The sequence below is a fragment of the Mesoplodon densirostris genome, chromosome 1, assembly GCF_025265405.1.
Source record: "Mesoplodon densirostris isolate mMesDen1 chromosome 1, mMesDen1 primary haplotype, whole genome shotgun sequence".
Lineage (NCBI taxonomy): Eukaryota > Metazoa > Chordata > Mammalia > Artiodactyla > Ziphiidae > Mesoplodon > Mesoplodon densirostris.
This window is the reverse complement of record NC_082661.1, coordinates 14,960,388-14,986,461: the sequence shown is the minus strand read 5'-3', so window position 1 is coordinate 14,986,461 and position 26,074 is coordinate 14,960,388. Positions and strand designations below refer to the sequence as shown.

Sequence of the window (26,074 nt, the reverse complement as noted above, 5' to 3'; positions counted from 1 at the left end):
CTGCGCATCCGGAGCCTGTGCTCCGCAACGGGAGAGGCCACAACAGTGAGAGGCCCGCGTACCGCAAAAGAAAAAAAAAATACTACTTAAAAATGAAAAATCAAAGCACAGACTTGGAGAAAATATTTGCAGTATACATATCTGGCAATGTACTATTATCCAGAATATAATGAACTCTTACAACTTAATAAGAAGGCAACAAAACTGATTGTAAAAGGGGAAAAAGATTTGAACTTTGCAAAAGAATATATACTAATGACCAATGAACATGTGAAAAGACACTCAATATCTTTAGTCATAAGGAAAATGCAAATTAAAACCATGATGTGATATCACTGTATATTCACTTAATTAAAATTAAAAAGCTTTATCATAGCAAATGTCGACAAGAATATGGAGCACTTGAAGTACATATGTTAGTGATGGGAATGTAAAATAAATCATACAACCACTTTGGAAAATTGTTTTACAGTTTCTTAAAAAGTTAAACATACTCCAGAGAAATGAAGCATATGTTCACACCAAGTTTTAGCAGCTTTATTCATAAAGCTGAACATAACTTAAATGTTACGAGGTTAATTAAGATTAAGAGGAGAATGGATAAACAAAACTGGTATATCCATGCAATGGAATACTCAACAGTAAAAATAAGAAATCTGCTGACACACAACATGGATGCATCTCAAAATGATATGATGAGTGAAATCAGCTAGACACAGAAAAATACGTACTATATACAACGCAAATTTGTGTCCTAGTTTATTGTTTACCTTTGACTATACTTAGAGTATGTATGTATGTGTCTCTGTGTGTGTCTGCATATGTCTGAATGCCATATAGAAATTTAAAACTTTTGCAGTCATCTTCATCAATCTTTTCCATTATGGCTTCTGGATTTTGTCTCCAGCTTAGAGTTTTACTATTAATCATGACACCAGATTGAAACTTTCTCTCTTTCTTCTCCTTCTCTCTCTTTCTTCTCCTTCTCTCTCTCTCCCCTCTTTTTTCTTTCCCTCCCTACCCTCCCCCTTTTGAGATGATCATATATGCTTTTCCCACTTTAATCTATTAACATAATGAACTTTGTTAATAAATATCCTATTATTAGCCTTACTTAGCTGTGGTCTCTAATGTTTTCTTTAAGATTTTTGCATCAGTATTTATAAGTGAGATTAATCGTTTTGTGTGTGTTATATTGACTTAACAGAAAGAATGTAAAAGCTTTCTTCTTTCTCCAGCTGGAAAAAATGTAAATACTACAATTATCAACTCCTTCAAAGTTCAAAAGAATTCACCTGTGAAACTGTTTTTGGTGACTGTTTCTCCCTGTTGGTGCTGGTGGAGAAAGGAGTTACTCAAATTTTAAGCACATACTAGAGCCATTTTCTTCTCAGAGCAGTTTTAGTTTCCATTTGTCTTCTGTCCCGTCAGTGGTTGCTCTTCCATTCCCTTTTCTAATTTGTACCACCATATCTGTTATTTCCTGATACTTGATTTTTCTCTTCTCTCTTCCTACTTCTGCTGGCTGTCCCCTCTGACCTTTCCCATTGAGCTTTTAGACCATAACTATGGTTAGTCAGCCAGTTACATTGGGTTTTGAATAATCTTCATCTTCATCTCTCCATAGCTATTTTATTATTTTCTGCTACTTAGAGTTTTCTTTCCACTGCCTGATATCTTCCTTGATTTATTAGTTTTTAACTTCAGATGTGGACGCTATTCTTACCCTTTGAAGTTGCCAAAATATTAACACCAATATATTTTTAGAAGGAGTTACTAGTTCTGGACTATTACTATGAGCCTCTTAATTTAGTTACATTATGTTTTAAAATATCATGATAAACATAGCAAACCAAGTTCCTCAACTTGTTTTGCCAGCCCTACACAACCTAGTGGTTCTCCACCTTCTAGGGATATCATATGTGTATGCGTGTGTGTGTGTGCACACAGACGTGCATGTGTATGTGTTACAATATTACACAGATGTCCTGGGAAGGCCTCACTGATGAGGTGTGTTTTGAATAAAGCCTGAAAGAAGTAAGAGAATGAGCCAAATGAATATCTAGGGGAAGAGCATTTCAGACAGAAGGATAGCTGATACAAAGCCTACAGAGGGAGATTGTGCCTAATCTGATTTCGAGGAAAAACAAAGAGCCTAATGTTGTTGTTGTCATTTTAAATTTATTTATTTATTTATTTATGGCTACATTGGGTCTTCATTGCTGCGTGCAGGCTTTCTCTAGTTGCATTGAGCAGGGGCTACTCTTTGTTGCAGTGCATGGGCTTCTCATTGCGGTGGCTTCGCTTGTTGCAAAGCACAGGCTCTAGGTGCACGGGCTTCAGTAGTTGTGGCTTGTGGGCTCTAGAGCGCAGGCTCAGGAGTTGTGGTGCATGGGCTTAGTTGCTCCGCAGCATGTGGGATCTTCCCAGACCAGGGCTCGAACCTGTGTCCCCTGCATTGGCAGGTGGATTCTTAACTACTGCGCCACCAGAGAAGTCCCAAGAGCCTAATGTCTTTAGAGTAGAAGGAGAGGTCGTGAGGTCAGAGAGGGGACAAGATACAGCCACTATGGAAAACAGTCTGGGGGTTCCTTAAAAAACTAAAAATAGGACTACCATATGACCCAGCAATCGCACTACTGGACATATACCCTGAGAAAACCATAATTCAAACAGACACATGTACCCCATTGTTCATTGCAGCACTATTTACAATAACTAGGACATGGAAGCAACCTAAGTGTCCATTGACAGATGACTGGATAAAGATGTGGCACATATATACAATGGAATATGACTCAGCCATTAAAAGGAATGAAGTTGGGTCATTTGTAGAGTTGTGGATGGACCTAGAGAGTGTCATACAGAGTGAAGTAAGTCGGAAAGAGAAAAACAAATATCTTATGTTAATGCATATATGTGGAATCTAGAAAAATGGTATAGATGATCTTATTTGCATAGCAGAAATAGAGACAAACGTATGAATACCAGGGGGGAAAGGGGGACTGGGAGGAATTGGGAGATTGGGATTGACACATAAACACTATTGATACTGTGTATAAAATAGACAACTAATGGAACATACTATATAGCACAAGGAACTCTGCTTAATGCACTGTGGTGACCTAAATGGGAAGGGAATCCAAAAAAGAGGGGATATATGTATATGTATAGCTGATTCATTTTGCTGTACAGTAGAAACTAACATAAAGCAACTATACTCCAATAAAAATTAATTTAAAATTAAGAACTCAGATCATTTAAAACCTGTGGGTCATTTGAAAAACTTTGGCTTTTACTCAAGTGAGATCAGAAGTCATTGGAGAATTTTGAGCACAGGAGTGAAGGGTCTCACATATGTTAATAGGATTTCTTTGGCCTCAGTTGAAAATACACTTAATGGAGGTAAAAGCAGAAACAGAAACCTAGGGAAAAGCGGTAGTAATCGAGACCAGAGATAATGATGGCTTAGTTTAAGACTGTAAGCAATTGAAATGGTGAGAGGTGTTTGGATTCTGGATAAATTTTGAAGATGGACAAGTAGGATTTCATGATGGATTAGATGTGGGGTTTGAGAGGAAGAGAGGCATTAACAGTTGACTCCAAGTTTTTTTGGCCTGAGCAACTAGAAGTATTCATATTTGGTATTCAATATATATTTGTGAAATTAATAAATGTTTATTTATTTTGAACATCTGATAATTCATGGATAAAAGGGTCCATCACTTTTGGCTTCAAAATAATGACTGTAATGATTGTCACAACATTTTTCTCAAAATGTCCCCCTTATTTATTTCTTCCAGTTGGTGAATCAGTTTTTCTTGGATGTTAGATAAGAGGAAGCATATTACACACCTTGCTTGCTAGTATTCTTTAAAGATAGGCAATGTATGTACAGTTATATGAGAGAGACAACTCACATGTCAAAAGATGGGAATGAATTTTCATTGTCTTAATTTGGTTTAATATTCATAGCCATAAAACCTAGCTTGATTAGAACTTCTTGGATTTTAAGCAGTGGAAGGAAGTAAAAAGTTATCACCACATCAGTTATACCTCAATAAAGCTATAAAATAAAAGTAATAACAAAATTAAAATGAGGCAGTAGAAAAGTGGGAAAAAAGTTATTACCACAAACATTGTGTTTATTCTTTCTGTTGTGTAAGTGTCATAGGAATTGATGCACTTGTTTTATTTTTTGGGAGGGAAGAAACAGTCTTGGAACCATGCCTTTTCCATTTAGCCTAGAGAGTTAGGACTAAGAAAAATAATACATTCTCTAACTCAGGAATGTTTAAGTCCAAAATTTCTCTATCATTCTTGCCCAAGTTCTACAAAGATATTTTATCACTTTATCATAGAATGTCTGATAAATCAGTTAATAGAATAAAATATTGTTTCACTTTTAAAATCTCTTAAAGATTGTAGTGGTATCCTGGAATACTTCTCTTAATTATTAGCATGTAGTTATGTTTATATTTTAAATATTCATTTATTAAAGGAGCAGAAGCATAAATATGAGTTTATTAATTTTTTTCAAAGAACTGTTCATTTTAAATTAATTGACAAAAACATGGATAATAAAAATTTTTAATTCAATTATATGATTTATTTGAGTTCAGTTCAGCACACTCTCTTGAGCACATGCTATGTGTTCTGTATATATTATGACAAGCACTGTACAAGAATTGGAGTTTAAAGATAAATGAAAGCTCCTGTTTTTAAGGAGCTTATAGTCTACTATGAGAGATAGACAAGTAAAAGGATCATTTAAATAGTATGTGGAGAACTTTCACTTATAATCAGGAAGGAGCACAACACAAACAACTAGAACTGAAGAAAATATATTAAAAACTATTTTTACATATTGAGGAAAAGAGACTGTTCAAGACTATGATTACTGAGAGAAGGGAAACACATGAGGTATGATTACCCTAGCTTTTTACCTGGATGCAATTCTTTGACAGCAGGACTGAGAGGGGGAACTTAAGCAAAGCAGAGTGGTCTGATTGAGTTGAGGATACAAAGATTGGAGTTCAGGGAGGCTGAGTTAGCTGAAGTTTTCAGGACAATGTACTTGAGAGGAAAGAACTACACAGACAAAAACCTCCAGAAATCTTTATAGAGGTTGCTTTGAGCCTTTGGCTATATATTACTCTGTGCATACGTATGGGAAAACCACTAGGCTGAGTGAAGAAAAACTGCTGAAGAGTCATAAGGTCAACAATTCTAAGAACTCACACAGGACTGGGAGACATTCATGTTCCATCCTATCAGAATAGAAAGATCTCATTAAACAGAAGAGTCCTGCCTTAATAGCAAGATTAAATTAGCCTTAGACTTAAGGCTCTTCTGGACACACTCCTTTAAAAAAAATCTTAAAAACAAGGTTTGGACCTAATCATGTTACCTACCTGCCTGCTAAATAACAAGCATCAACATGCTTTAAGGGAAGAGATCAAAATTCAAACATTCAAGAAAATAGTGAACACAATGTCTAGTATCCAATCAAAAATCACTATACATGTGAAAAAGCCAGTTGTAACTCATAGCAAGGAGGAAATTAGGTCAATAGAAACATCTCTAGAAATCATAGAGATAATGCAATTAGCAGAGAAAGACTTTTAAAATTGTTCTTATAAATATACTCAAGACCATGAATATAATGAAGAGATAAATAAAAGATATAAAAATAATCAAAGATTCAGAAAAATCATTTGACAAGATCCAACACCCTTTCATGGTTTAAAAAAAAATTCAATACAGTAGACATAGAAGGGACCATTCTCAACCTGATAAAGGGTATCTATGAAAAACCCATGGTGAATGCTATTAATGATGAAAGAATGAAAATTCCTCACCTAAGATTGGGAAAATACAAAGATATCCACTCCTACTACTTCTATTCAACATGTTGCTAGAGATTTTAGCCTGGGCAATCAGGCAAGAAAAAGAAATAAAAGACATCTAGACTGGAAAGGAAGAAGTAAAACTATCTCTATTTGAAGATAACATGATCTTGTGTATAGAAATCCTAAGGAATCCACCAGAAAACTATTTGAGCTAATAAACAAGTTCAGCAAGGTTGCAGGATATTAGATCAATATATACAAATAAATTATATTTCTATATACTAACAATGAACAGTTTGTAAGTTAAAGAACATTCAATTTACAATCAAAAAGTAAAATACTTAGGAATACATTTAACAAAAGTTCAAGACTACAAAAAACATTGTTGAAGGAAATTAAAGAAGACCTAAATAAATGGAAAGTCATCCCAAGTTGATGGATTGGAAGATCTAATATTGTTAAGATGGCAATACTCCCAAATGTGATCTACAGATTCAATACAACCCCTATCAAATATTCTAGCTGGCTTTTTGCAATCTGACCCTAAAATTCATAGAAATGCAAAGGACCAATAATAGCCAAAACAAACTTGAAAAAGAACAGAGTTGGAAGACTCACACTTTCTGATTTCAAACTTAGAACAAAGCTGCTGTCATGAAGACAGTGAGGTGCTGGTATGAGTATGGGCATATAGATCAAGGGGATATAATTGAGAATCCAAAAGTAAACCCATACATTTATGGTCAATTGATTTTTACACGTATGCCAAGACAATTCATTTGCAAAAGAATAGTCTTTTTAAATAAAGGTGCTAGGATAACTGGATATCCCCCTGCAAAAGAATGAATGTGGACATCTACCTCATACTGTACACCAAAACTAAATCAAAACAGATCACAGACCTAAATGTAAGAGCTAAAAATATAAAACTCTTAGAATAAAACACAGTTGTAAATCTTCATAACTTAGCATTCGGAAATGGTTTTCTAGGTATTCACAAGCAACAAAAGAATAGATAAATTGGACTTCATCAAAATTAAAACTTGCGTTTCAAAGGACACTATTAAAAAAGTGAAAAGACAACCCACAGAATTGTAGAAAATATTGGCAAATCATGTATCTAATAAGGGACTAGCATCCAGAATATATAAAGAACTCTTACAACTAAACAATAAAAAGAAAAATAACCCAGTTTTTTTAATGGGCAAAGTATTTAAAAAGGCATTTATCCAAAAAAGGCATACAAATGGCCACACATGAAAGACGTTCAAAATAATTAGGAAAATGCAAATTAAAACCACAATGAGATGCCACTAGCCTGGCTATAATAAAGGAGTAGATAAGAGTGTTGGATAGGCTGTGGAGAAACTGGAAACCTCATCCATTACTGGTAGAAATGTACAATTATACAACTACTTTGGAAAACAGTTTGACAGTTTCTCAAAATGTTACACCTAGAGTTACCCTATGACCCACAATTCCACTCCCTGGTATTTCAAGATAATTGAAACCATATGTCTACATAAGAACTTGTACCTGAATGTTTATAGCAGCATTGTTCATGGTAACCAAAAAATGAGTAGAGTTTTCTAATTTCATTGGGAAGCTTGTTTTACTTAGTAATATGACACTATTTTGAATTCTCTTTCAGCAGTCTAACCCTCAACTAACTTGTTCTTTTGTATCCAGTTGTTGCTTAAATAATCCTGGTCAGTTTATTAAGAAACAGTTCCTACACGGCCAAGGGAAGCTGTTGGGACTTAAAATTGACCATATACTGCTTAAATTTTTACTACACAAGAAAAAGTTAATCATTCCTGACATACATAAGGCCAAACTTAAAATAGTTAAAATATGTTTTTTGGCTTTTGTCTATTTGTTTCTAGAAATGAAGTCAGTGGAACGTGATAGTGGCCAGTTAAATGAACTTCAAAAACAAAAGAGTGAATTGATACAAGAATTATTTACTTTGCAGAGAAAGCTTAAAGGTATTACCTTTATGAGTTAGTTTATTTTGCTGATGAATATTGTTATATATCTACTATAGGGTAGTATTATTCTTTCAAAATGTATTCACCTATTGGGATATAGTGCTGCTATTGATGTAAAAAAGGAATAGGTAAAGCACTGAACTGATCAGTGTTAGATCTGTTTTTTTTTTGTTTTTTTTTTTTTTTGCGGTACACGGGCCTCTCACTGTTGTGGCCTCTCCCGTTGCGGAGCATAGGCTCCATATGCGCAGGCTCAGTGGCCATGGCTCACGGGCCCAGCTGCTCCGCGGCATGTGGGATCTTCCCGGACCGGGGCACGAACCCGTGTCCCCTGCATCGGCAGGCGGACTCTCAACCACTGCGCCACCAGGGAAGCCCTAGATCTGGTATTTTTAATGTCACAAATTTTGTTAAGATCTTTTTTGTGTGTGCCTTTAATTGCTACATTAAAGTAGAAAAATAAAAATCACTAGTACATATATTTTACATGAAGCACCAAAATTGAGTATTGTTCTTATGAATGAATAAAAATAACCTTTATGTTTAATTTTTTTTTTTTTTTTTTTTGGCGGTACGTGGGCCTCTCACTATTGTGGCCTCTCCCGTTGCGGGGCACAGGCTCCGGATGCGCAGGCTCAGTGGCCATGGCTCACGGGCCCAGCCGCTCCACAGCATGTGGGATCTTCCTGGATTGGGGCACAAACCCGTGTCCTCTGCATTGGCAGACGGACTCTCAACCGCTGCGCCACCAGGGAAGCCCTATGTTTAATTTTTTAAAGATTGTAAGAATTTTCTTAATTGTTTAGGTTTTGAAGATAAAAATAAAGAAGCTGTTTGTACTACCAAGTACCTAGAGGCAGAAAAAATAAAAATCAGTGAAAAGCCTCAAAATGATGCTGAATGCTTAAGGTAAGAATCGCCTATTATACTTTGGTATAAAATCTGATAATTTTCCAAGTTGTCAAGTAGATTTCAGCATAAAACTAAATGCAAAGTTGTTTTTTTTTAAAGTTCATTTAAGAAATTATTTACTTCTATGTGTATTCTGAAACATACTAATAAGCAAACACTTTACTGGCTAGAAAGTGCTACACATAAGTTTCACGATGTATCAGGTTGATAAGGTTGAAATCAATTTTATCTTTTCATATACCTCATGGTCTCAGAGTTATTCATATCCTAACAGATTAAGATATAGTATTGTTTCCACAACTCTCTTTTTTATTATCCCTAACTTTCTGGAGTGAAATGATTGAAATTATTTTTTGTCCTTCTAGATTTCAGGGGAAAAAAACACAGTCTACTATTTTACTTGAAATCTGTCACTCTGGTTTTGGGCCTAAAGATTGAAAATGTATTTTCTGTATGGAATATTTAAATTTTTAAAATGCATTTGGATAATGAAAGAATGGCTGAGATTTGAAATGACATAATTATATACCAAAGGAGGACCCCCCCAGTTTATTAATTTCACTGTTATTTATTAATAATTCAGTGTTATATTTGCTGGCTTAATTTTAAAGAACTTCCTATACTTTCTACATTTAATGTCAGAAACAGAAACCTCATTACCAAATCTACGAAGAGGCAAATGAAGACTTCTTTCACATAAAACATATAGGAAATAAGTCCACTAGAGCTGAACAAATGCTTCATAGTAGCAGTGTATTGCCTTAGGCCATAATTTTAGTAGATTGTGAGAAAATATCTGCAATTTAATTTAATGTTAAGTTTTATAAGCATGAAATATCAATCTCTTGGGTGATATGTTTGATGCAGAATGAGTGTCTGTAATAACAGTCTGCTCATTGATTTTTTTACACTTTTAAAAATGGTAATGCCCACTGGTATCATGATAGTTAGTAGTAAAGGGGCTTCCAATTTGAACTCCAGTTTTGTTTATCACTCAGTCATAAAAATTTGCCCTGGATTAAAATTAAGCACACAAAGTTTGTTAGAGCTTTTCCTTCACAGATGGTGACAAAGGAAATTTGGATAGAAAGAAACATCAATCAATATACCTAGTCCATTCTTTGCATTTTAGCAGTTATTGAATGAAATGCCAATATTTATCAATTCCCACTTTAAATTCTTTAATATGTGTAGCTTAGTTTCCCTTCTGGTATGTTCCATAAAAGTTATTTCAAGTGTGAAGAGCAGAGTCAAAATGCCAAGTGTAAAGATTTTAGAAAAGAGGGCCGTCAGTCTTATAATGAACTCAATAACAAGGAGCTGATGATGGCAAAAAATGATATGACATTTACCGAACATCATTAAGGCCAAAATTAAGTTGATTTTATCCCTAAATTTTGGAATAATCGTTTTCGTCTGTGTGTTCAAATGTATACTGAATTCTATAGTAATTGCCTTTATCTTAAATTTTCAGGTTTAACTACTCTTGATATAGATGCTATTTTTATAGCAGGGTTTCTCAGCCTTGGCACTGTTGAGATTTGGGGTCAGGATATTCTTTGTTGTGGAAGAGCTGTCCTATGCAGTGTAAGATGTTTATTAGCATTCCTAGCCTCTACCAACTGCTGTCCTATGCAGGGTAAGATGCTTATTAGCATTCCTGGCCTCTACCAACTGCCGTCCTTTGCAGGGTAAGATGCTTATTAGCATTCCTGGCCTCTACCAACTGCCGTCCTATGCAGGGTAACATGCTTATTAGCATCCCTGGCCTCTACCAACTGCCGTCCTATGCAGGGTAACATGCTTATTAGCATCCCTGGCCTCTACCAACTGCCGTCCTATGCAGGGTAACATGCTTATTAGCATCCCTGGCCTCTACCAACTGCCGTCCTATGCAGGGTAACATGCTTATTAGCATCCCTGGCCTCTACCAACTGCCGTCCTATGCAGGGTAACATGCTTATTAGCATCCCTGGCCTCTACCAACTGCCGTCCTATGCAGGGTAACATGCTTATTAGCATCCCTGGCCTCTACCAACTGCCGTCCTATGCAGGGTAACATGCTTATTAGCATCCCTGGCCTCTACCAACTGCCGTCCTATGCAGGGTAAGATGCTTATTAGCATCCCTGGCCTCTACCAACTGCCGTCCTATGCAGGGTAACATGCTTATTAGCATCCCTGGCCTCTACCAACTGCCGTCCTATGCAGGGTAACATGCTTATTAGCATCCCTGGCCTCTACCAACTGCCGTCCTATGCAGGGTAACATGCTTATTAGCATCCCTGGCCTCTACCAACTGCCGTCCTATGCAGGGTAAGATGCTTATTAGCATCCCTGGCCTCTACCAACTGCCGTCCTATGCAGGGTAAGATGCTTATTAGCATCCCTGGCCTCTACCAACTGCCGTCCTATGCAGGGTAACATGCTTATTAGCATCCCTGGCCTCTACCAACTGCCGTCCTATGCAGGGTAACATGCTTATTAGCATCCCTGGCCTCTACCAACTGCCGTCCTATGCAGGGTAACATGCTTATTAGCATCCCTGGCCTCTACCAACTGCCGTCCTATGCAGGGTAACATGCTTATTAGCATCCCTGGCCTCTACCAACTGCCGTCCTATGCAGGGTAAGATGCTTATTAGCATTCCTGGCCTCTGCCAACTGCCGTCCTTTGCAGGGTAAGATGCTTATTAGCATTCCTGGCCTCTGCCAACTGCCGTCCTTTGCAGGGTAAGATGCTTATTAGCATTCCTGGCCTCTACCAACTGCCGTCCTATGCAGGGTAACATGCTTATTAGCATTCCTGGCCTCTACCAACTGCCGTCCTATGCAGGGTAACATGCTTATTAGCATTCCTGGCCTCTACCAACTGCCGTCCTATGCAGGGTAAGATGCTTATTAGCATTCCTGGCCTCTGCCAACTGCCGTCCTTTGCAGGGTAAGATGCTTATTAGCATTCCTGGCCTCTGCCAACTGCCGTCCTATGCAGGGTAAGATGCTTATTAGCATTCCTGGCCTCTGCCAACTGCCGTCCTATGCAGGGTAACATGTTTATTAGCATTCCTGGCCTCTGCCAGCTGCTGTCCTTTGCAGGGTAAGATGCTTATTAGCATTCCTGGCCTCTGCCAACTGCTGTCCTTTGCAGGGTAAGATGCTTATTAGCATCCCTGGCCTCTGCCAACTGCCGTCCTATGCAGGGTAAGATGCTTATTAGCATCCCTGGCCTCTACCAACTGCCGTCCTATGCAGGGTAACATGCTTATTAGCATCCCTGGCCTCTACCAACTGCCGTCCTATGCAGGGTAACATGTTTATTAGCATTCCTGGCCTCTACCAACTGCCGTCCTATGCAGGGTAAGATGCTTATTAGCATTCCTGGCCTCTACCAACTGCCGTCCTATGCAGGGTAACATGCTTATTAGCATCCCTGGCCTCTACCAACTGCCGTCCTATGCAGGGTAACATGCTTATTAGCATTCCTGGCCTCTACCAACTGCCGTCCTATGCAGGGTAAGATGCTTATTAGCATCCCTGGCCTCTACCAACTGCCGTCCTATGCAGGGTAACATGCTTATTAGCATCCCTGGCCTCTACCAACTGCCGTCCTATGCAGGGTAACATGCTTATTAGCATCCCTGGCCTCTACCAACTGCCGTCCTATGCAGGGTAACATGCTTATTAGCATCCCTGGCCTCTACCAACTGCCGTCCTATGCAGGGTAACATGCTTATTAGCATCCCTGGCCTCTACCAACTAGATGCCAGTAGTGCCACCCACCCCAGTTGTGACAAACCAAAAATGACTCCAGATATTGCTCAGTGTCCCCTGGGCAGAGACGGGTGGGCAAAATTGTCCCCAGTTCAGGACCAGTTTTATTTTAAAGTTATTATAATTGTACTTCTACTTTTATTAAACTTTAACCAGTAAGAAAGCAATTACTGGTTACAAAAAGTTACAAAAATTAATTACAAAAAATTAATACTTCATCTCTAGGAACTTATTGTTTCTACTTTTTGCAATTAGAAAATTTTGATGCATATTTTATTCTGTCTATATTATTGAAATTCTTTTGTAATGATTATGTTTTTATAAAGTTAATCTGCCATGTCCAGGTTGCTTGTTGGACTCTAACTTAATGCCATCCATTAATGGAGAGAACTAGTACTTTATTTATTTATTTTTAACACCTTTATTAGAGTATAATTGCTTTACAATGGTATGTTAGTTTCTGCTGTATAACAAAGTGAATCAGCTATATGTATACATATATCCCCATATCCCCTCCCTCTTGCATCTCCCTCCCACACTCTCTATCCCACCCCTCTAGGTGGTTGCAAAGCACTGAGCTGATCTCCCTGTGCTATGCGGCTACTTCCCACTAGCTATCTATTTTACATTTGAGAACCAGTACTTTATATTCACAACAGTTTAATGGTCTCTGCTTTAAGTAATCTTCCCCTGTTTATAAATTACAAGACGTTTGTTTATTTAAAAGATTCTAATGTGAAGAGTGTGGGCTCATTAATTAACACATGTTAAAGCAACTAACTTATAGAATATTGCTATGATGAATACCTAAACCAGAGGTTGTGTTAATTTCTAAGAACCGTCCCTGAGGGTTGTATAACAGACCAAGCTAGTTTTTTCGCATAGCCCAGGGAGGACAGAAATCTCAGGGTCTCGAGAGGCAGTAAGCATAGAGGTTAAGATTACAAACACCTTTGAAGCCCAGCTCTGCTATTTACTAGGTTAGTGACCTTGGACAAGCAATTTAACTTGTTTATGCCTCATTCTCTACATCTATAAAATGAGGTTCATAATGGCCCTACCTCACAAGACTATAGCAAAAACTAAATGTCTTAATATATATAAAGCCCTTACAACAGTGCTTGGTACACAGTAAATGCTCTATAATTATTAGACATAATTATAATTGTATAATTACTTAGGATTTCATTTTTATTTCATACTATCCATTTGAATTTCATGCCTTTCAGGCTTCTTTCTCATTTTTTTCTCCTGCCTGTCCTTTAAGTGCAGAGGCTCCCAAAAGGTTAGTCATTGATTGTTTTCTTACTTTGTACTCTCCATGGATCTCATCTGGTCTAAAGTTTTAGTTATCATCCATAGATAATTTCCAAATCTTTGTCACTAATCCATCCTTCCTAAGCTCCAGTTCTGAATTCCCAAGAATTTAATATAAACAGAAATAGATCTGAAGTGATGCTGCCCTGATTAAACAAACAAAAACATAATCTGTGCTATCTTCCTGCATTTCTATCATATACTCTATTCTACTAGCACATCAGAATACTATTTGTGGAATTCCAAATATGCCACAGGACTTCACACCTCTGTATCTTTCTCTTTTTTCTCTATTAGTTAAAAATCTGATTTAGTCTTCTAGGCCTAGCTCACATGTCATTTTTCCTGAGTAAACCCAAAATGTAGCAGGCATGTTTGATGTGTTCAGAAATCTCATCATTCTCACCCTACCCCCTTCCATCACCAAGTTTTGTTGCTTTTACCTCCAAAATATTCTTGAATCCTTCCACTTCTCTCTCCATGGCCACCATCCTGGTTCTAGCCACTCCTCTCTCTCACCTGGATCACAGTAACAATCTCTCTCTGCTTTCCTGTTATCCACTCTTGCTACCTTCATTGCATTATAAATTGAATCGTGTCAGCCCCCTTATTAAAATCACCAATGGCTTCATAATGAACATAATAAAACCTAAAGTCCATGACTCGTCACAATATGGTATATGACCACCTCCCTGATGTTATTTTCAACCATGGTCCCCTTCTCACTCTGCTCCCTCAAGCACTCCGAGCTTTCTTCCACCTAAGACCTTTATCTGTGCCTTTCTTTCTCCTCAAGTTATCTGTTTGCCCCTTGCCTGCTTGTCTCCTGCCTGGTGGGACGTGCCCTATCCTCTAGATCTCAGTTGAAATATTTCCTCAGAGAAGGGTCCCTGTGATCTAAATTTTATAACCTGTTGTTTTTCCTAATAACACACTGTATTTTTTCCTTGATAGCACAGATTCCATTTTGTTATTACATATTTATGTGCTTTATTTTTATGTCTATCTCATCATGTGCTCAGTAAGGGGAAAGATCTTGTCTACTTTGTTTACCATTGTATACGCATGGTCTAACACCTTGGTACAGAGGTTGGCATACAGTAGGTATTGAATAAATAAATGAAGGAATAAATGAACGTAATAAATTATGAAAGCGTTCCTCTACTGTTCCTTTCTCTGTGTTCATAGAGAATATGTTTATAATTCTGTTATATCATTGATCATATTCTATGATATTTACGTGTATCAATCTCTCCCACTTAACTGGGAACTCCCTCTACTACTTCTTCATTTTTCTATCAGTGTCTGCATCTAACATAGTCCAGGGTACTTAGTGTTTAATAAATATTTGTTCCAGTGGTTGAGTCTACATATTTTATTTTTACTACAAAGAAGATAAAAGTTCCTCATCTATTTTCAGTGTTATTTGCAAAGACATGGTGTATATTAACCCCTGAGATAGCCCCATGGAATTCTTTCCACTCCTGGTTTTTTTCTTCCATGAAGAAAAAGCTTTACTGGTTTAACCCTCCTTGTTGTCCCCCTCCAGAACTCCTTCTTTCTTATTCTAAGGTGGAGAGGAGTGATTCAGTCTGATTGGTGAGTTTGGAAGGATAAACCGAAGCCCAGCTTTCTTCTCCTTACCTCTCTGGAGTATGGCTGGCCTCAGAGTGTGTGTTCCACTCTGCTCCTCTATCCCTTAAGTGTTACAGCGATAGGACTCCATGAAAGAAAGCTTGTGGCATCCAATTCTGTCTCTAGTGGTGTGAGTTACGTTAGTCTAATTCTGGGGTTCAGTATTAGTGAATCCTTTGCATGCAGATATAAGCCCCATTCTCCAGTCACTGCTATATTAGTAGCAAACTTGACATCTTGACATTCCTTCTGCCTTCCTTATTTCTCAGATGGGCAGAATTCAGGTAGGCAAGAATAGCATTATATACTGGACCACTTCAAACTCCCAACACCTATTATTTTTTATTATTACTCAACACCAGGGTCACCAAAATACAGTTCTTCATCATGACTTTTTATTTACTGCAATAGTAACATACCAGACAACTTGAAACATTTCAGGCATTTTTTTTTACCTACAACACTTCTTCTTAGACTGGTTTTACACTTTTTATAACCAGTGTTTATGCTTGTTTAATACAGCAGGATTTTCTAAAATCCCATGCTGTTGACAATACCTCATATATGTGAAGTTCATTGTCTTCTGAATTTGTAGGAATTTAATAGTGAATAAAAATTCTGAAGGAATGCTCAAGTTGGAAACATAGAACAAGTTATTAATTTGGAGCATTAGATGTTTACACAAGCATAAAATCCCTTGTAATAAATATTTTTAAAGAGTAAGTGGAAAGTTAAATGGAGAGTTACAATATACTGTAGATGCTGCTATGCAATGTATGTAAGGCTTCATTTTTAATATATTTATCTTTTCAAATACAGTGATAGGGATCTTTCTTCCCACCATACCATCAATACTTGCCCTGTCCCCTTTCAGTTCAAATGGACTACAGGTTTGGTAAGAGCTCTCAAGCCCATCAGAATTGGATGGTGACCACTTCCCCTTTTAGTTAGCTAACGATAAGGATGAAAGACTACTGAAATTAAGGACGGCATTTAGAATAAATTATAAGAAGTATCTCACTATTCAGCATATAATCAAGCTGTAGAATTTAGATCTGTACTTAAAGAAAAGATTACTGTTGCTAGCTTTAAAAGAGGCTAGATGCTAATAGTATGAATATTAATGTATTTGCAGCTAGGCCAAAGCTATATAATGGTAAGCAGATCTCATGCTTCAGTGCATAGACTGATTGCCTACAGGAGTCAAGAAGAACTTCCTTCACCTACTGCACAATAACTAAGGGCAGTGTGCATTGGTTATTGTCACCTTTCTCCAAATCATCAGATATTGATGAGGATGGGCCAACATTGCTAGTTAGTTTAGCAAAATGTATGTGCCATGTATTTTTATGATATCCTGCACGATTTCATTTTTTTGTTACCTCTAAGTGCCATAGAAAAGCCTTAACTAAAAGAATAGTCTTTTTAGCTATAGAAATGTAAACAAGTACTATTTAATTAGAAAGAAGGACAATTTTCACCCAAAGTCCTACTACACAAACTCAATGCTATTAAAATGTAGGTATACTTTGTCTAGGTCTTTTGCTTCTATGTGATAGTGATTATGTAATCTTGCCTCTTCGTTTTTTTCTTTTGCTTAATGCTATCATATACATTTCCCCCAGTTAATTACACATGCCAATTAATACCATTTAAGATAAATATATAGTAGTCCAAGTGGTTATACCACAGTTAATTTAATCATTCATTTATAGTACAGCATTTAAGTTGTTCCTATTTTTTCCTACTATAAATAACATTTCTATGAACACCTTTGTACACAAAGCTTCCTCTGTACTTGGAATTATTCCCTTGGGATAGAGCTCATAAGTGGAATTATTGCACTAAATGGCATAAACATTTTAAAGATGCTTACAATAATTTACATTCATCAAATTACATTCCAAATATATGCAGTGTATACTGCCACAGCAACAGATGAGTTATCTCTGTACCACACTGTTGCCAATTTTGATTATGGTCATTTAAGTATGTCTTTCAAAATCTGATAGAAAATTGATATTCAGTAGTTTTAATCTGTACTTAATTGATAAGCAGTATAAATGAATTACCTTGTCTTATTCATCTTGGTATCTCTAGTAACTTGCATAGTGTATGGAACAAAGGAAGTGTTTGATACATGTTTGCTGGATGAATACATGAATGAAAAACTATTGATTTTTAGTGTCTTACTGATTTTTTTATCAGTTAGTTGTTTGATAAACTGTTATCCTTTGTCATAAGTACTATAGATTTCACCCAGATTATCATTCAATGTTGATGACATTTTTGACACATAGAATTTTAAATCTTATGTGTTAAGTCTATTAATCTTATCCTTTTTGGTTTCCTTAATCACACTAAAGTTTTAATAAATAGTCCTTCCTACTTTTCACTTTTTTCATGGCTTGACTTTTAAAATATTATTTCTCTATAGTAATTCATATGAAAATTATTTCAGTGCCATTTAAACACAAAATACTCCTTTTTTTTTTTTTTTTTTTTTGGTGGTATGCAGGCCTCTCACTGTTGTGGCCTCCCCCGTTGCGGAGCACAGGCTCCGGATGCGCAGGCTCCGGATGCGCAGGCCCAGCGGCCATGGCTCACGGGCCCAGCCGCTCCGCGGCATATGGGATCCTCCCAGACCGGGGCACGAACCCGTATCCCCTGCATCGGCAGGCGGACTCTCAACCACTGCGCCACCAGGGAGGCCCTCCTTTTTAAAGATATATATGTCATTCTCTTTCATACCCAATTTATTTCTGAGAGTGGGTTTGGAAGTTGATTGTGTGAAAGTAGAATTTCAATTTTCTAATTATGCCTTCCTTCAGTCCAGGCCACCAGCAGACAGGTAGGAACTTTCATAGGTGTGTAAGGCTGAACTTGAGAGATCTACTGAGAAGGAGGTAAAAGAGAGGGGGGTCCTACCAGCATCTCCATTACTCCAAATCCTGGGTTGGGTGGCATCTCCTTTTACCACATATTTTCTATTATCTTCCTCATCCCCACACCAAAAGGGGTTGTTCGTAAGGGTAACATATGAAAATGAAAAAAAAAAAATCTGCGTAATGATATCAAAGATACAAATGAATTTTGGAAATAATTAATATTATATATGGCTCATATAATAAGCAAAATTACTTCAATGTTTGGTACCTTTGCAAATAGGCACATTTATATCAGAATATAACATTTAAAATAATCAACTGATTTCTACCATAAAAATTTCCCTTGTATTTACTTAGAAGCTTTAATAACTACAGTGTGTGCCGAGAATTCACAAAACAGGGGATCTCTATTAGCTTGAAGGCTACATAATCAATGCTGTAGAGGCACTTCTGTTAGTGAATAAATGATGAAGTTATACCAGAAAAGATGCAGAGTCAACAGAAATATTCAACAAAATACATAGCTAAGAATGATCCTGGAATTAAATGGGGATTTTCACATCTTATAAATGTTAAAAAAAAAAGAGAGAGATGATATGGGTTGGTTACATACACATAATTTTTGACTAGTATTTTCCAGAAGCTTTGGAACTGAGATCTTGTTACACTTGTCCACTTTGAGTTCATTCCTGTTGATAACAGAGAGTATTGCAAAGTAAATGTGCATTATTTTCTCAATATAGACTGGATAACAATTCTTATTACTCTGCTAAATGATGATTATCCTAAATAATGTTACACAAACACTCCCACAAGTATTTAAGGATACATTTATGAAAGTGTTTCTAATTATGAATATTTAAGAACTCATACATCCATCAATGGGAGGAAGGTTATAAAATATGGCATCTCCATACACTGGCATTAAAAAGAATAAAGTTGATTAGTATGTATTAATGAGAAATGTCTGTATTTTCTAAGTAATAAAGCAAACTACAGACCAGTACGTGTGATCCTATCTTTTTGCTAAACACACACATGCATGCGTGTGCACAGGTGTATGTGTGCTTGCAAACTCTGAAAGGATATATGCCAAACTTTGAACACTGGTTACACCGAGGGTTTCTGGAGAAAGACGATGGGAGAGGAGACTGATGTTTTACATTTTTGTAATGTTTGAGTTTTTTATTTAATCAACATAGCCTACTCTCATAATTTAAAAGTATCTATACATATTTGGTAAAATAAAAAATGCGTATGTAAATACACATATTTTTCTGTGTATCTTTTAGAGAGGTTAGAAGTATTTTAACATCATCATGTGCTTATACCTTCTTATAAATCTAAGGACCATCAATGTGACTTCTGTGACCAACTTAACTGGATGACCTTTTCACTGAAGAGGCAACAGCATTGATTTACTACTTCATATACATGCATTTAGAGTCTCTCAGTAGCAGGTGTATATTAACTTTTGTGCTGTTTCCATTACATGCTGTTCACAAAACCACTCTATCTTCAAATGCTCAGAAAGAAAATCCCATGCTGTTGACTTTAGAAAAAAATTCAGCAGGATTTTAGAAAAAAATTTTTTCCTTGTGATGAGAACTCTTAGGATTTAGTCTCTTAACAACTTTCATATGTAACATACAGCAGTGTTCATTATATTTGTCATGTACATTATATCCATGGTGTTTATTTATCTTATAATTGGAATTTTATACTTTTTGACTGCCTTCATCCAGTTCCTCCTCCCCACAACCCCTGCCTCTGGTAACCACAAATTTGATCTCTTTTTTAATGAGTTTGTTTGTTTTTGAAGTATAATTAACCTGCAGTACTTTATTATTTCCTGTGATTTGATATTTCTGTATCAAAATGATCACCATGTTAAGTCTAGTTATACTATGTCACCATACAAAGATATTACATAGTAATTGACTATTTTCTCCACACTCTACATTCCATACCTGTGATGCATTTATTTTGCAACTGGAAGTTTGTACCTCTAAATCTCCTTCACCTATTTCTTTCCTTCCACCATCGCCCTCCTGTCTGTCAACTACCTCCATGCCTATAACTCTGTTTCTGTTTTGTCATGTTTGCTCATTTGTTTTGTTTTTTTAGATTCCACATATAAGTGAAATCATACAATATTTGTCTTACTCTGTCTGACATATTTCACTTAGCATAATACCCTCTGGGTCCATCCATGTTGTTGCAAATGGCAAGATTTCAGTTTTTTATGGCTGAATACACACACACACACACACACACACACACACACACACGCTACAATTTCTTTATCCATTCATCTATTGATGGGCACTTAGGTTGCTTCCATATCTTAGCTATTGTAAATAATACTGCAATAAATATAGGGGTGCATCTATCTTTTCTAATTAGTGTTTTCATTTTCTTAAGATAAATACCCAGGAGTGCAAGTTTGGAATCATATGGCAGTTCTATTTTTAATTTTTTGAAAAATTCTCTACTGTTTTCCAGTGGCTGTACCAATTTACATTTCCACCAACAGTGCATAAGGGTTCACTTTTGTCCACATCCTAGCCAACACTGTTAATTGTTGTCTTTTAGCCATTCTGACAGGTTTGAGGTGATAGCCCGTTGTGGCTTTGATTTGCATTTCCATGGTGATTAGTGATGTTGAGCATCTTCTCATGTGCCTGTTGGCCATCTGTATGTCTTCTTTGGAAAAAAAATGTCTGTTCAGATCTTTGCCTGTTTTTTAATCAAGTTGTTTGTTTTTTTGATGTTGAGTTGTATGAGTTCTTTGTACATTCTTTATAGTTACATTTTCTTTTTTTTTTAAGAATCTAGGCCAGTTGTTTCGTAAATGTCCTTCAATTTAGATTTATTTGTTCCTTTGAGATTAGATTCAGGTTAAATAATTTTGGGCAAGAATAATATATAAGTAATATTGTGTCCTCAGAGCATTGTATCAGAAGGTATATAATGTCAGTTTGTTTCATTTTCAGTTATGTTAGGTTTGATCCCTTAGATAAGATTGTGTCTGTCAGATTTCTTCAGTGAGAAAATATTCTTTTCCATGGATATTTACTAAGTGATATAGGGGATGACTCTGAGACCTTTTGCATAGCCTTTTTCCCAATAACTTTTCATGCAATCATTTTAGTGTCCACTAATGATTCTTCCCTGAGTCAGTTATTACATTGGTGGTTGCAAAGTGGCAACTTTCTAATAATGGAATTCCCTCTTCTTTTATTAGCTAGTAAAATTCTGGGGGAAAAAAGACAGAAGTTCCCCTTCCTCTTACCCCATCCTTTTAATTTCTCCTTTTTAAGATTTTCTATGGATTCATGGATTTCTTTGTTATTTCATGTGTTATAATACATTATTGTCACTATTTCTGATGCTCAAATTGTCCCAGATTTGGCTAGAGGCAGTCGCTTGAACTAAATTTTTGTGTCTTTTGACATTTTCCCATCAGTTTTTGGTCACTTTCTTTCCTTCTTGTGCAACAAAATATTCTAGGCTCACCTTGTATATTATAATACCTACCTCAGCCCTGGGACCAATTATTTCAAGGAGTCCTGGTGTCTTTTAGTTGGTACTGGTTTTAGAAGCTAAGATTAGCATGCTAGATGTGCTCGTTACTACTGGGTGTCATTGCTTCTGAATACTTTAAACGGACAGAAATAAAAATACCATTTTTTTAAATCATGATTTTTTTTTATACTGATCCCTTCCATTCAAATCCAAAATGACAGGTTTTTTTTTTTCCTCTTCCCTCCATTTTCTATGTATATCTTCCTTCTTCTAGTGAAAACTCTGGTTCTTAACAACATCAATGTAATTATCCATTTCTTACAATCTTGTAAAATAATTTTAGAATTACTAGCTGTGTACCTTCACTAACAACAAAAGTAGTAAATAAAATTTAAGATTCCTTTATAATTCTTATCGCCTTACAACATATCCCACTGAGGGTTATAGACTACTATGTTTGAAAATTACTTGAATTCTTTTTTTTTAATCTGTGATTATAAATTTGAAAAACAGGTTTATTTGTTTCTGTTTGTGTTTAACTCAACTGTTATTTTGTGTTAAACTTTATGGTCTTTTCCTCAACTTTATTTATTTAATTTTATTTGTCAAATATGTAAATAATCATCAAGATTCAAAAGTCAGAAGTATATAAGAAAGATATACCCAGATGAGTTTCATTTCATTCCATATCTATTCCACCCCATTTTCACTCACTGCTGTAGGTGACCATTTTCACTAGTTACTGGTTTATCCCTTCTGTGTTTCTTTTCATCTTTATCTTCATTCTTTTTATACTGTATAATACTCCATTATATGGATGTGCTATAGTTTATTCAACCAGTCTCATAAGAGTGGACACAGGTTGTTTACTATATTTTGTGATTACAAATAATAATGCAACAATAACTTTGTGCATATGTTGTTTGTTTTTATAGGGTGTATTACTGATGTGGAATGGCAAAGTCAAAAAGAAAATATAAATGTAGTTTTGTTATATACTGCCAAATTCTCCTCCTTTGAAGTTTAACCATTTTAAATTCCCCCATCAATGTCTGAGTACACCTGTTTATCCACAACCTTATGAAGAAAGTGTGTTATCAAGTTTTTGGAGTTTTACCAATCTGATAGATGAGAAATTATATACCTGTGTAGTAAATTTTCAAGTCTTTATTATGAGTGAAATTGACCATATTTTTATCATGAGTAATATTAAGCACTTTTCAAATGTTTAGGGATGATTTTTATACTTTTTTCTGTGAAGTGACTGTTTATGACTTTCCCCCATTTTTTAATCAGAGTTTTGGTCTTTTTTCCCCTTGATTATAAAGTCCCTTTACATATTAGAGAGATTACACTTTTATCTGTGATGTATGTGGCAAGTATTTTCTCTCAGATTGTCATCTTTTGACTTTACTCATGTGTTTTGCTATGCGATTTTTTAAATGTAATTGAATTGAATACTCATTTTTCATTTATATTTTGAGCCATAGTGAGAAAGTTCTTGGCCACAACCAGTTTATAAAGGAATTTCCCTATTCTTTCACTTTGTCCTTAGATAGTTTCATTTTTTACACTTAAATCTTTGATCCAGTTAGAGTATGTTTTGGTGTATGCTATGAGATACAGAGCCAATTTTAGCTTTGACAGTCCATTTATAGCCACATAGCACATAGCTATCCGGTTTTTCTAACACAGCTTATTAAAAAGTCAGTCTTTTACAGTGGTTTGAGGAAGCTCCTTTCGCATATGCTAAATGTCCACCTGTCCCTTTTAAGCTATTTCTGTCTTCTGTGTTCCACTGCTCTATTTATATGCCACTACTGCACTCTTTTAATTATAAAGGATTAATGGTATGATTTAATATCTCATAGGGCTAGTCACCTTTCTTTGTTTTCTCTTTTTTCAGGGCTTTCTTGGAAAAAAAAATTCAAGGGTTTTTCTAGAATGTTCTTTTACTTTTTTTCATATGAACTTTAGAATCAAATTCACCTAGCACCAGGGGAAAAAGTGTTAGTATTTTTATTAGGATCAAATTAAGTTTTATTTAACTGGGGATAGTTAACATTTTTATGATGTCCTATCCATGAAAAAGTCATATTAATTATTGCTGGTGACAATGAAGGCTACTTATTTTTGTTTGCTAATTTTGTGTCTTGTCACCCTACTGAATTATTTTATTGTTTGAGTTGGTTTTATCACTGATTCATGGGCTTCCCAAGTATGTTTTCAAATTACCTGAAAAACGAGATAGCTTTATTTCTTCTTTCAAATTCTTGTTCCTCCAGTTATCTTTCCTAGACTAATTTTAATGGCTGGTTCCTTACAGAATTATAGAGAATTAAAATATCTTTCCAAATTCTTTAGTGTTAACTTGAAATTCTGATAATAGAAGCTGCAAATCTGGCACTATTCATGTAATAAAGAATTATTATAAAAGTTTACTAATGAACTAATTAATAGAGTGAATTTTTCCTTTAAAACAGACTTAAAAAAGAATTAGAACTTTATAAGGAAGATGACATGCAAAGTGTTTATGATGCTCTCCAAACAGAAGTAGAATTTTTGCAGTTGGTAAGCCATAATTGATTGTTTAACTTTTGTTCAGCACTTTTTTTTACTTACTGGTAAGAATGATTTTACTGGAATACATCTCATTGAATTAGTATTGTGCCCTTCACATGGATTTGCACTAGATACAAAAAAACAAAACAGGGCTTCCCTGGTGGCGCAGTGGTTAAGAATCTGCCTGCCAATGCAGGGGACACGGGTTTGAGCCCTGGTCTGGGAAGATTCCCCCATTCCACGGAGCAACTAAGCCCGTGCACCACAACTACTGAGCCTGCGCTCTAGAGCCTGCGAGCCACAACTACTGAGCCCACGTGCCAAAACTACTAAAGCTCGTGCACTTAGAGCCCATGCTCTGCAACAAGAGAAGCCACAGCAATGAGAAGCTCGCTCACCGCAAGGAAGAGTAGCCCCTGCTCGCCACAACTAGAGAAAGCCCATGCGCAGCAACAAAGACTCAATGCAGCCAAAAAAAAAAAAAACCACCAAAAGAGCAACAACAAACAAAACTAAGGTCATGATATAAATCTGTGAAATGTTTTGAGTCTTGGAGAATTAGATGCTGCATAAGGCAAGTTATATCAATATATAAAGAGAATATGTACAATTTCAAACTAAGTTAAAAAAAATTCAAACCTGACCTCACAATATCCCCTTGACTGAAATTGTTATTAGAGGATTAATGCACTGAAGAAGTTTAACTATCATAATGCTTAAAAGCTTTTTGTTTTTGATGGGCATAAATTATACTTTGATTATATTTGATCCTAAAACTTTCTTATTACAAATTTTTATGATTTCCAGAACTTTGGATTCAATTATTGGAAACTTATTTTCAGATTGTGTGGGAGCACTTCAGATTGCTTTTAACCTCTTACTTCGGTTGTTTATAAAATGAACACAGTATTTGTCATGCTCTATTTTAATAGAAGACATATATAGCTAGCTTTAAAGTATGTTAAAATACAGTTTTAATTTAATACACTACATTTTCTTCCATATTTATTTTCTGGAAATATTTTCTTATTTAAGATTATCCAATAGGTATGTTAGGATTTATATTTTATAGGATTTATATATTTATAAAAACTTTCAATAGTAAAATTTAGAAATGCCCAGAGTTATTGTTGTGCTAAATTTACATGAATTTTATGTAATTCTTTTATTAGGAATTTCATTTCTCTCATGAATAATTGTATGTTTTCATTTCAGACATTGGCACAGAAAGATCTTCAGGAAACATAACTTGTAGAGAAGTGATCAGCTATCAAAGATATGATCAAGCATCTTAATATCAAATCTTTGTGGTAGATACATGAATGATATCCATTTCTCGTGGAAAACGTGAGGTTTAAAATGTTCAAAGTTGTTCATATCTAGAATTGATATATTAGCACTTAAAAAAATAATTCTTTGGTCTTGTTACCTGCTGAAACTTAAGGGTTTTTATGTGGTTTGATTTTATTTCTAAAGGAAGAAAAAAGGAGAAACAGATATTGTGTTCTTGGGCTCCTTATTCCCCGCCCCGACCCTTAAGCTGATCTGTGCTTTCTGATGTTCATTCATTGTTGCAGTTTACCTCAGATCCAATCAAGTGTAGGAAAAAAAGCTCAGATT

The 26,074-nt window shown here is 35.8% G+C and overlaps 1 protein-coding gene across 1 annotated transcript in view; it reads left to right on the top strand.

Annotated features, from left to right (window-relative positions):
- Nucleotides 1-25,702, top strand: part of CCDC172 (coiled-coil domain containing 172) — a 47,948-nt gene extending 22,246 nt beyond the window's left edge. Inside the window, exons 5-8 of the mRNA XM_060100081.1 lie at nt 7,739-7,840; nt 8,650-8,752; nt 24,376-24,463; nt 25,670-25,702. Of these exons, the coding sequence (XP_059956064.1) occupies nt 7,739-7,840; nt 8,650-8,752; nt 24,376-24,463; nt 25,670-25,702 (326 nt within the window). The remainder of the gene's footprint in view (nt 1-7,738; nt 7,841-8,649; nt 8,753-24,375; nt 24,464-25,669) is intronic.
- Nucleotides 25,703-26,074: the final 372 nt, after the last annotated feature.